This window comes from Semicossyphus pulcher, unplaced genomic scaffold, assembly GCF_022749685.1.
Source record: "Semicossyphus pulcher isolate SPU_LCO1_2020_fin unplaced genomic scaffold, fSemPul1.0.p SCAF_6, whole genome shotgun sequence".
NCBI classification, from domain to species: domain Eukaryota; kingdom Metazoa; phylum Chordata; class Actinopteri; order Labriformes; family Labridae; genus Semicossyphus; species Semicossyphus pulcher.
The window spans coordinates 19,224,158-19,237,152 of NW_027211737.1; the positions used below are offsets into that span (position 1 = coordinate 19,224,158).

At 42.2% G+C, this 12,995-nt stretch overlaps 1 protein-coding gene and 1 non-coding gene across 2 annotated transcripts in view; one reads left to right on the forward strand and one right to left on the reverse strand.

Moving 5' to 3' along the window:
* LOC138610586 (junction-mediating and -regulatory protein-like) overlaps positions 1–12,933 on the reverse strand; it is an 18,191-nt gene extending 5,258 nt beyond the window's left edge. The window contains exons 1-3 of the mRNA XM_069683369.1: positions 11,537–12,933; positions 5,667–5,840; positions 167–317 (exon numbers count right to left, since the gene is read on the reverse strand). Of these exons, the coding sequence (XP_069539470.1) occupies positions 167–317; positions 5,667–5,840; positions 11,537–12,367 (1,156 nt within the window). The 5' untranslated portion in view covers positions 12,368–12,933. The remainder of the gene's footprint in view (positions 1–166; positions 318–5,666; positions 5,841–11,536) is intronic.
* Positions 2,951–3,022, forward strand: trnaq-cug (transfer RNA glutamine (anticodon CUG)). The gene has a single exon. It is a non-coding gene; the product is annotated as a tRNA-Gln (tRNA).
* Positions 12,934–12,995: the final 62 nt, after the last annotated feature.

Sequence of the window (12,995 nt, forward strand, 5' to 3'; positions counted from 1 at the left end):
TCTGCACTGCCTCATTACTACCAAATCACATTAGCCCTGGCGTTCGAAAGCACACACGGGTCAATAGCAGGCCAATGCTGCCACTGTGTGTGTGTGATTATACAAAGTCATTCCTCTGCTGCTTCACTGACTTGACATTGGCAGTGGCTATGGTGGCATACTGTACCTTTCTGGGCTCTGGCAGTTATCTCAAAGTATTTGACAGTAAACTCCTGGATGTTGAGGACTGCCCCCTGAGCTTTTTTCTGCCAGTCAAAGTCCTCCTTTTTTAGGGCTTCAATCCGCCTCGGGCCCAAGTAGTCATTCTCCATGGAAATCTGTTGAAACAGAATTTTTTTGAACATATATTATCACATACATTTGGAAAGAGTAAAATCAACACTTGAGTTATCCAATGAACATAATGCATAAAGAAAAGTCACCCACAGCAACAGGGTAACACTACCCCTTCTTTTAGCTTAAGGATTTCTTACTCCCTGAAAGAAAGCTGCTTTCGAGCAGCTTTACAAACAGCTATAAAAAAAGACCTTTGTTAGGAACTATTAATGCCACTCAAGAGAAGCATCAGTAGTAAGAAAAGACAGTTGAGTAAATACAGCCCCTTACTTTAACTGAAGGCACATTCAGGTCATAAACAAACATTCAAAGGGCTGAGGGTGGGAGACGAACCCGGGGCTGCAGCATCCAGGGCAGAGCCACTGTACATGGGCCACATGATTTAACCGCTGAGCTAAACCGGCGCCCAATTTCATTCAACATCTCCAGTGTAAATGCTGTTCAGCACCCTTCTTTTCAGAAAGTGCAGTTCAGCTTCCAGATCAGCCAATTTTACAGTGTCCAGGTTTTTCCCCTTTGCTGTCCGCTTGAGCTTTTTAAAATTCTCAGCCAATTCAGTTCACACTTGTGCGTTTCCAGCAATGCGTTAAAATGTCCTGCAGCTTTAAGTGTCCAGGAACGTGCACTCTTAATCAGTGGGTTCAGCACAGAACACAGGCCTGGAGAGGGAGCAACACTCCAACACATAAAAGCAGGTGATTCAAAGCTCAATCCAGAAGGCAACTCAAGTATTTACAACTGAAGAAGCCTTTCAGATGAGAGGGAAAGCTTCAACCAAGTCAAGTCAACCAAGCATGTGGTTTCCATTTAAACACTAATACAATCTCCGGCTTACAAAAGCATAATCCTCATCTTGATAGCACATAGGGAAATGATACTGTGAACAATCTTATTAAGCTGTTAATTACCTTCTGATGTTTTTGTTAAAGAGTAAAATAGGAACTCTTGTGTTATAATTATCGCACACATTTATTTAATGTAAAACCTGCAATATTTTAGCTGTACACCTTCTTCATCTTTAAACGAGTCATTGAACCATTTGAAGAAAGTGAACACCATAATGGGAATATGAAATCCCTTTGCCTGCGCCTATCAAATACATAGAAAATCCTCAACAAGGAGCACAAATCTGATCAGTTCTCCATTAGAAGAGGAACATAAAAGGTGCCCAGACAGGAGAGAAGGAGCGTTAACAGAGTTTCATCCATGACCCTAAGTTACCTCACTGCACCTCAGCTCATCCTGCACGACTCAGCAGTGTATCATTTACTTCTGCAGTTTCCTGCACTCAAGTTACCCCCGTCAGTCCAGCCAGATTTATATTCTCTGCACATTCCTTTAGATGGTGTAATCTTAGACCTGTTGTTTCTACTGTTACTGTAAATCTTAATGATAAACCGTCTTTCTAAAAATCTAATTTGGATATTTGGATACGCGCTTTAGCCTCGTTTTGCCCTTCAATGTCCAGAGAAGAGATAAAAGTGACTTTTTTTTAGAGATAGACTGATATGTTTTTTTCAGGGCCGATACTGATACAGATTATTAGTAGTCAAGGAGGCCGATAACCGATATTTGGAGCCGATATTCATTTGCAGTAAAAGTGAAAATATTGGCGTCAAAATTTTGAATGATACAAACTCCAACACTTAACTTTGTTTAAATGCCTTTAAGCATATGTTTATTAAACAAACAAACAAAAAGCGCAGGGAGTTCCCAGGGTCAGCAGCATCTCTTATAAAGTTAATTGAAAATTTAAATAAATAAATACATTCCTGAAGTTTTATTAAGTAAATAAAACAAATAAAATTTAAGAAATGAACTTTTTCTCCTCTCCACCGTGTGTGTGAGCACTTATCGGCCGTCGGATAAAAAATGTTTTAAAAAACATGGCCGATGCCGATATGCGTCAAAATGCCGAATATCGGCGCCGATAATCGGCCCGGCTGATAATCAGTCGATCCCTACTTTTTTTTTTCAGCTCACACATTACAGTTTTGTTTTTCCCTCTAGCATTTCCTCACTTCAGCTCTATGCAGCAAGAAAACAGAATAAAAAAGGGACATAAAAAACCTGTTTCAAAAAGCATTTACGAGAACGACCTTTGACACACTGAAAAAAATGTATCAACTACATCTTAAGGTTGTAGTGAAACAAATACTAAGCATCAATGCAGTGAACATATTTTGAGACTTATAGTATAAAATGTGGAAATTCACATTATGCACTCACACTGTATGTGATTATATAGTCACATGACACTGATGCTTCGACACATACTGTTCTGTACTTCTTCACGTTTTAGTCAACTAAAGCAACCAATAAGTTCTGTTGACTAAAAATGTAATTGTCAACTAATGTGAGTAAAAACCTGCTTATTTGTTTTGCATAATAAGCAGAGTGTGATTAAAGATAGCATAACTTTTATCATGATTTCAAACACAGAAAAAGACATGGTTCAGAAATGTAAAGAAAAGAAAAAAGACCAGAGAAAGACAAATAAACACACACAGAGCTACAGACGCCATGCTGTGCCTGAACCACAGACTCTAGAGGCTATAAATAGACCCGGATGTGCGAGTTCAGGGTCCCCTCACCCCTCCCCACCCTGGTATGAGGTTCCATGGTGTAATGGTTAGCACTCTGGACTCTGAATCCAGCGATCCGAGTTCAAATCTCGGTGGGACCTGCAATATTTTCCTACTAATTTGAGCTCCTTTCTGAGAAAGCCTCGAAGGAATTCCTTGTGCTGACATGTTTGTGAGCAACTTCATGCACTGCAGTAAAAATCAAAGAGTGCAACTGCACAGACAGAGAGGAAGAGAGCCTGCTCTGGTGAAAACAAAACAAATGATCAATGCAGGAGTTGTTTGAGGTGAAACCACACGTGGACCTGTTACAAATGTAGTGGGTCAAAGTGTGTAACAGCTTGTAAGACAAAAGTGACAGCTGCTTGTTTAATATGCAGGTTTTCTCTTCAGAGCTCTCTGTGACTGAATCTATAAACTATAAACTCCAGAGGACAGAAAGGACGCACAAAGTGCTGCAAGCTTGAAAAAGAACATACTAGAGCATGCTTCTGTAAACAAGCTAAGAACAGGAAGTAAGTATCAGCAGCTCTATATCAACATCCTTTTTAATGATCTCAACATTCAGAAAATATGTACAGTATTTGTTCCATAATCAAGCACAGTCTTAAAATACTTTTCAGTAGAAGTTATGGAAATAAACTTTTGTCAACATACCTTCACATTTGAAATTACACTGCCTATAAAGCTCATGACCCTGCTCACAGCCCTGTGTTTAGCTGACACTGATGGTTCCCTCCTCCCCAGAGGACCTGAAAATCGGGAACATTTATTCAGCCACACCCTAAACTGGAAAGTCCTCTGACTTTGATCTCTGTCTTCCCTCTTCCTCTGCATGCCTGCTGTTCACAGTGTGTCAGCATCATCTGTACCTGCAGTAAACCTATAGGGCCACACAAAACATGATTTATTCATGTTTCTGTGAGACTGCAGGAAATTGGAGATCCACAGGGCTCCTTTCCAGCTCATAGTATGTCGCTCAACTAGGGATGGGCATTTGAAGGCATATCAATATATCTGAATATTATATTTAAAAAAAAAAAAATCTTATATCCGGTTAACCTCACTACAAAAGAAAAAAAAGTGTAGCGCACTCATAATGTAGCCTGTAGCGGACCAACTGCAGGGGGTGTGGCCCCCAGGGCCCACGCTCAGTGGGGGCCCCCTTAAAAAGCTACATTTCAGCCATAGGGCCCTATCGTACACCCGGCCCAAAGCACCTTGGTGCACAGCGGTATTTTTCACCTGACTGTCTGTCTCTGCTATCTAAAGGGTGCATTAGTAAGATTGGCATACATCAGCCAGTTCATGATGCGCGTGTTTCCTGTTTGTTACCCACAATGGGACGCACAGTAGCAGTGTATTTGCTGACACAGTGAAATTAACTTGTTTATGGGACAGAGGACTGTGAGACGGCTTTCGGTTTGGTTGCCGATCAGGTGATGCCAGAAGACGAGGACGTGCTCACCGATGCCTCCACGAACGCCTGCTTCACCTCAGGGAGATTCCTGCTCGAGCCCAGCACGGGCCAAAAACAGCCAGAGACAGACACCAAGCTCTCCATCATGCGCGCTCATTCTGATGTGCGTTCCCTCTGCACACGCAGAGATAGACACACACTCACACACATGGAACTAAGAGGTACATTTATTATAAACCTCAAACATAACTACATTTGGCACTGACAATCGTGCCCACAGATATTAATACACTGTCCAGTGTCCATTACGTGTTAGCCGTGTGATCCTGTCCGATCCTGAAGGCGTGTCTGGAGATTTAAATATTAATGAGGATTTCTTTTCTTTTTTACAAATTTTAAATACATGTGTTATGAATAAAATGTGATTGATTGAGCTAATGACTAATATTTAATGAAAAAAAAAACATAAGCTACAGCTATAGTTAAATACTCACGTCATTCAGAATAATCGAATATCCGTGCACATCCCTACACGCAACCACGAGGCCACACCCCACAAGTGTTTCAGATCATGTAGACAAGCACGAATATAACAGGAAGGTGTTCCCATCCAAGGCTGAGGAAAGCTCTTTATGCAGTGCACCAGTTTGCTTCCTTATTCACGGATGTTATGTAGCAATGTGATACCGAAGTCTTTTCATTACTGATGTGCTGTGTGTGAGTCAGTGAGCTAAATATAAATGTGCCATCAGCACTGCAATAATTGAACAAAGTCTCTCCACCATTTATCCATTCACCAGCATCCATCTTCTTTTAGCTATTAGAAACGTCTCACCTCCCACTCATTCCTTTAAGACCCATAAAGAACACACCAGATAAAACATCACAGTCAAACCTGCACCTACACATTGAAGCGCAGAGACTATTTTAGGAGGCATGAGAATTTCCTGTGAACGTTAATATATTGTGTTTCATGGCTGTCCCATGTCTGTGCCTGTAGAAACATAGAACAGAATCTAGGTTCATCTACATATCAGCCAGCTTCCCATGTGTACTAGTGAAACAGAGCATCTGAATTACTGCCTACAGTCAGAAAAAATGGTCACAAAAAGACAAATAAACAATTTTTTAGTTGGATTTCAAAGATACAAACAACATTCTTCACTACTGTAACCATCTGGTCATCTGTCGTACAAGTCAGTGGAGAATTGTGACTGTAGAAGAGGCTCGGTTGAATACCAAAGAGGTCTTGGCAAATTCCTGGGTCAACAGATTTTGGCTCAAACTGTTTTTATGAGACAAATCCTTCTTGAACAAACTGTTACCTTGATCTGCTGCCTGCGTAGCATCGCTAGTTCCCTCATGTCTCTGAAGGGCTGCAGCAGGTACTGGTACAGCTGAGTGGAGGCCTCCAGCAGGCCTCCATAGGCGTGATCTTCCTCCTCATACAAGTCCAACAGGTCCACCATGCTTTCCATGGTCTTGTGCTTGTCCAGCAGCTGCATCACATGCAAACACAGGAAGCTCATTTAACATCACTGTCAACATACAAACAAACGTTCAGAACATTAGAAAATAGGGATGCACAATATTATTGGCACGTTATCGGTATTGGCCAATATTGGCTTAAAAATGAACTATCGGGTATTGGCCAACACGCCGATATAGTTAACCGATAAAATAATGGGCTGCTGGAAACTTGATTAAATGCCCGACCTCGGCGCAATGTCCCCAGCGCGAAGAAGGCCTCCGCGGCGCAGCGTGATGACGTCACGTGTGTCTACCTGCAGCATGAGAGAGTTAGAAGCCAAAATGTCTGTGGTGTGGAAGTTTTTCAAAGTGAAAAAAACTTCTATTTGCAATGACTGCTCAGCTTCGGTGATGCGAGGAGGAGCCAAGGCAAAGTCTTTCAACACTACAAACGTGATTAACCATCTCAAGACCCGTCACCCCGACCGTTGTAACAAATGTGATAAGAGTATCACCATTATACTGTACGCTAATTCCAATACACAAGAGAGTTGATGATCTCTCCAATTAGGTGTGCGGGAAAAAAATATCGGTATCGGTATCGGTAATCAGCTAAATGAGTTGTAAAATATCGGCATATCGGATATCGGCAAAAAATCCAATATCGTGCATCCCTATTAGAAAAGATAAATATTTATAGCCCCCTTTTAAGTCTTTGTTATGACCTTGCTAATCAGCTTTTATATTAAATGTAGATGGGGACAAAACAAGCAAACAAAACAAGACTGTGTCTGTTTCACACAAATCAGAAAACCTGCCAATTGAGCAGAGGACAAACATATTGATTAATGTAATGTTATGTAATCAGATAGTAATGTTACATGTCTTTATCCATATAACAGTGTTATTATAACGCTAATCAGTTAATCCGTCAAAAGGTCAGTGTGTTCACCTGACATACAGAAGCCAGTAAAACACACTTAACACATCCTTTAGTGTCGCTCAGCAGTAAATAGAAACTTGCACTTCAGTGTGAGACTGAGAGCATGCTTTATATAACTATAAATAATAGGAGTATATCAGACCATAGCTGAGTGAGCAGAGTCCTTTGTGCTGCTGGGAATAAGATCAATACGCACACATTTTTGCCAGACTGAACAATCCTGTAGGCTACCAGCAAGCACAGAAATAGCCATTAACTCAGCCCTCAAATGGAGTGGGAGGATCAATAGACCAGTGTGTGTGTGTGTGTGTGTGTGTGTGTGTGTGTGTGTCTGTGTGTGTATAAGATCCTACAACACAACAAACTGTGACTGTGTTTGAATGAGCTACAGAGCATTTGCCATGATAAAGACTGGAATAAGATCAGTGCCACTTCCTCCGTCTTCAGGATGAATGCACCTCCGAGCAAACAGGAAATCCCACAGTCACGACACTTATTGAAACAATTGGTGCAAACAAGCTCGGTCTGGTTGGCACACATTATGTGACACTGATAGCTCTGCTGTTGGAGGTTTATTTAGCTCAGGCTGCAAGGCAAAGCTTCCTGTATCTTGTTTTTTGTCCCTTTATCCTGAGTGTGTGTGTGTGTGTGTGTGTGTGTGTGTGTGTGTGTGTGTGTGTGTGTTTTAAACTGTGAAATTAGGGTGGGGGTGGGACCGACTGGGTGGAATGACATGTGGGTGATTTGTCTTTGCTACTGGCAGCCTTTTTTCACTGCGCAAAAGTAGAGCGGAAAGGAAATGCCTTGGTCAGAACATCCTATAAACACATCAGTATAAATGAGTGCACTCTTTCCTAATTTTAAAGACATTAGATACAAAGTTTATTATGTTCATACTTTAATTATTTTTGAAACATTGGGATAAAAAAGCAAGTAACATTTGGATGCCATTCAGTTCTTGCAGGATATAACATTGCAGCAGTCGCGCCTTTTATGCGTGTATTAGAGGATTTTATCAATAAAATGGTAATGGTGAAATATATCTATACCTCTAATACAGGCAACACTCATGATGTACCAGTCAGTTAAATGGTAAGGATTTCAGCGATGATGCTAATATCGGCAAACTCTTGCATTAACGCTCGCTCCCACCTGCTCTCTGAGGGCTTCTTGTGCTGTCTGGCTCAATAATTCAAGGCTGCATAAACCTAACACCATTGATTTGTAGGACAATGTAAGAGCCAGTGAGTATCAATGCAATGTCTGTTTATATAAAGAGCAGTTAATCAATCACTAGCTGCTGCTGGCGGTGCGTAAGAGGAGCAGACCTGGAACATGTACAGTCACTGTCTGGATGTTGCCTCCACTGTGTCAGAGATAACTGAATATTGGTGCTGTTGTTTGAACAATGTCTACATACATAAGTGTTTGAAAGTAATCGTCAATATTTCAAGCATCTATTACAGGATTTGTAATTTTATTAATATTTGAATGCTTATCTGTAGAATGCATTTTTTGTTTGTTCATTGGAAAAATATAATGGTAATAAATCTGATCTTCATATATGCAGTAAATAAACAAGAGACAACTTAAATGCGACTGTCTAATGCACATATAGACATAAACTATATGCTGCACTTTAACTTCTGGGGTCCTTAACCAGAGATGCATTACATGAAAAACCAGTTTGTCTTCATACTTATACTGGTGCATAATGAGGCAAAGTCAGACACGTTTTCAAACCGTAGTTTTGGACAAGAGAGAAGACTTCAAGCATCGAGACCAACTTATTCCTTTAGTAAATGCACGTCTGGTTTAAGCCAAGTGGCGACCTCTGTAGACACTTGAGGCTGGCTCCACAACCAGTCAATCCCCATTAGGACTTTACAACTGTACGCAGTAGGGATGCACGATATTATCGGCATGTTATCGATATCGGCCGATATTGGCTTAAATCGGCCAACACACCGATATCCGCCGATATAATTAACCGATAAAATAATGGGCTGCTGCATACTTGAGTAAATGCCCGACCTCAGCGCAATGTCCCCGGCACAAAGTAGACCTGCGCAGCGCAGCATGATGAAGTCACGTGTGTCTACCTGCAGCATGAGAGAGTTAGAAGCCAAAATGTCCGTGGTGTGGAAGTTTCAAAAATAGAAAGCAAAACTGCTCTTTGCAATGACTGCTCAGATTCGGTGATGCGAGGAGGAGCCAAGGCAAAGTCTTTCAACACTACAAACTTGATTAACCATCTCAAGACCCGTCGCCCTGACCGTTGTAACAAATGTGATAAGAGTATCACCATTATACTGTACGCTAATTCCAACACAGAAGAGAGTTGATGATCTCTGCAATTAGGTGTGCGGGAAAAAAATATCGGTATCGGTATCGTTAATCGGCTAAATGAGTTGTAAAATATTGGCATATTGGATATCTGCAAAAAATCCAATATCGTGCATCCCTAGTACACAGGTGAATTTATATAGAGCATACCAGTTTACATTATATTTAGGCTTAAATTAACACTTTGTCAAGGGCTTTACGTGGAGGATAGGTGTGAGAATAGATGGGTGCTGCTGCTAAGATGAATAAGATGGAAGTTGCTGCCGCGGATGGCTGCCCCGGTCTGTTGGTGCGCATTGTTTTTCTCGTTTTGTGTGTCAATGCAGTTTTTTGTCACAATACCCTGAGCTCTCACACCAGAGAAGAGCTCATAAACAACAGACTTATTTCCCACTTTCCTTATGGAATCTGTGGAATTATTGGACATTCTGGTCAAAGGTGTCCTCACCTTTGCCAACTCAGCGAAACGCAGGAGGAGAGGGAAATGGGCCGTCACGCTTGTGTGTCTCTGTTGACTACGCACTGCTTTACTGGGTATTTTTCTCTCTAACATGTGTTCTCTGAGCAATAAACTGGACAGCTACTGGTGGGAAGAAAGAGAGACATTTCTACATCTTCTGTTTTGTGCTTTACGGAGCCTCGGCTGTGTGGAGTGATACCGGACTCTGCGCTGCAGCTGGCAGGAGTCTGACTTTGCGGTTTGCGACACACAACGTTCCTGCAAACCAACAGGTGGAGGAACCTGTTTTTATATCCACAGCGGCTGGTGTACGGATCTTACAGTGAAACAGCAGCATTGTTCCTTCTGTGTTAATTGTTCTGCACCAAAACACCAAAACAAATTCCTTGTATGTGTAAACCTACTTGGCAATAAACTGCGATTCTGATTCTGATTCAATCACTGAAATTAAGCTCTTGGCCCTGTTTGTTTTGTTGGTTCCTTTTGGGAATATTTTCATGCAAATACTGGACAAATAGCTTGCTGCATGTTAGGTGGGTGCTGACATATCAGCACTTGCATAGTTGGTATCTCTGTCGTACAAGAATGACAGAGAAAAGTAGTCTGGTATGGTTAGCGATGATAGCAATGCACTTCTCTCCCCAACACTTTCTTGTGCACTCTTCCTGCACCACTAGTCATGTCATGTGTTGTGTGAGTGACTTTGGTATCTTTTCGGTTGAATACTTTAAATATCTAGCTCACTCTTGCTATTTCTCCAAAGATGCCTGCCCCAGCTTTAACTGCCACACTTCCATTAAACAGCAGCATCCAGCCCCTTCTGTGAGTTTCTCCATAAAATCATCAGGAACCGTCTCCAACACAGTGATGAGACCGGGCCGGCAACCTGAGAGCAGCACTGCTGTCAAAGATGTCTTTGTACATCAACAGTTTAACTCTCAAAGGAAAGTAATGCCTGAACTTTGTGTTTGTGTACATGTGAGTGTTTGCGTTATTTTAGTTTCTGTTTCTCAGCTGTGTAGCAGCCATGCACACAGTAAAATATTGCTAACAGTTGTAACAACTTTACTAATTCTTCTCTCACCAGCTAATATACACTTTCTGATTACACCAACAGATATATTCTAAAAGGAAATAAGTGCTTTAATCGCATTAGTGTGAGTCTGTGTGTGTGCGTGCACTTGACTGTCTCAGCTGTGTCAGCAGCAGACAGTAGCCATGCTAAGAGAATAACACTACACAGAGGACTTATGATGGTTACAACCTAATTTTAAAGTCGTCCTTCTCTTACCAGCCAGTAAGGCTGGTCTCTCCACTGTGTTCCTAAGATACTTATGGATAATGGAAACACTTTTCCTGTCAGTGGTCAGAGAAAGTATATATTTGTCTCACCTATTATATTGTCACTAGTGCCATTGTTTTCAAAGAGACTTTTATTTTCTGTTCTTTTCATAATGTACGTACTTTATCTACGTTTAGATACGTTTATCTCAAAAAAGTTTACATGGTGATCCTACGGTCCGTACATAGAACACGTATTCCAGTTCAAAGGTTCATGTACACAAAGACAACTGAAACCTTCGTGTAGTTTCTTGACTCCATAGCATTGCTTTTTATAACTGCTTATTTGGATCCACTGGATGGTCTGCACTTCACTCAGTTTACCTCTGATTTTGTGCATGTGGAAAAACAAAAACTCCCTAGTAAGAAGATGTGTATTTAAAGTGATGCTGTAAATATAGCTACTCCTTCTAATAAAAACCATCAACAGTATCATACAAGTTAAGTTTTCTGTTGGCCTTTTCATCAGGTCAAGCTTTGTTTTCTACTTGACCTGATGCAATCTCTCATGTATGTCTGTAGTATCAGTCTAGTCGGCTGGCCTGGTCACAAAGACAGAGACATTATGCACAGACTATAAAAACAAAGCTTCATTATTCATGGTGATAATGTGGGAGTAACACAAACACCCTCACCTCTTGCAGATGTTTTGTGGCACGATTAAGCGCCTCTTCATACCCGGACTGCTTCAGCTCACTCAGACTTTCATAGTACTCATCTGGGTCGTCGTTTTCCGTGAACAGAATCTGCGACAGGATCTTCCACCCACAAGTATCAAGCGCGTGGCCTAAGTACACCTGTAAATTGTAGCAAAGCTCGTCCATTTCCGTCTCTGGTACTTCCGCCGGGCCGAACAGCACCGTCCACATCCCGGCTGGTTCCTCCGGAAACACAGGCAGACAGGGCTCCAGGTCCGAGTTCACCGAGCACAGCTGCTGGTGGATGGCCCGGAGGTCCTGGAAGGAGAAGAGTCCGGCCCAACTGCAGTCCTCCCTGCTCAGACGATCCAGCTCCTCCAGGTCCAAACTGTCCATTGAAGAGGACAGGGGGTCCTCTCTCAGTGATTTTAACACCTCAGCATCAGGACTAACAGGAGATGCTGCATATTTAATCACAGTTTGGATTTTGACAGGACTTGGTTTTGTTGCTATTACGGACTTTTTAGGGCTGCTGCATTTCACCACGGCCTCCCTGCCTCCTTTGCTTGGGCTCTTTGATACTTTATCCCTGACAGGACTTTCGGGCCATTTTGTTTTGTCCCCATCCTGGCTGGTCGCCTCCGCCAGAGGGTCCCTGCCAAAGCTTCTCCTCTGCACCGTCCTATTGTGACAGGTAATGGCAAATTTACCCTCCACTTCATTCCAAGCGACGATAAAAACGAACTTGTGCTTTTCCTTCTCTTCAAACGCATTCGGGCGAACTGCGACCCACCCCGACTCCAGATTATCCTCCATGGTGAAGGACATTTCTGCAAAGTGATGGGACAATAATAACAACGATTCTCGCGCCAACAAAAATTGCGTTGGCAATATTTAGTCGTTTGGAGCGTGGTAAATGATGTATGTCACGGTGTTAAAACAGCGTGTACCAAACACAATGTTCTCTCTGAGGATATTCTGCACGGAGGACTATCCTCCTCCTCCTGCACTCAAGTGGATGAATTTTGAGCACCGCGGAGTCATTTCCCATCTCTGGCCCACCTGCCTTCAAACTGCTTATCCCAGCCTCCTGACACTGCTAGCTTTGACATTAGCTCTCATACCATACAAAACTCGCCTCTGACACATTACATACGGCCGTGTGTTTACCAGCACCAGCGGTCGACCCGCCTGTCAGCTGTGAACCGTTATTCTCGATGCCTCGGCTCCAGACCTCCCTTCTCATCATAAAGTACCAGCAGGATCCAAAAACAGCGGCTCGCATCGTTTAAATACAACAGACTGAGGCCATGAATCACTGTGATAAGGAGCTGTGTCCAATCACACTGTCTTCAAAACCGTTAGCATCGTCTCCAAACTCAAAACATTGCCATGTTTTCTTCATCGTTTGCCCAATAAGACCACATACGCAAAAATAATAGTGCTGTCTTCAGGT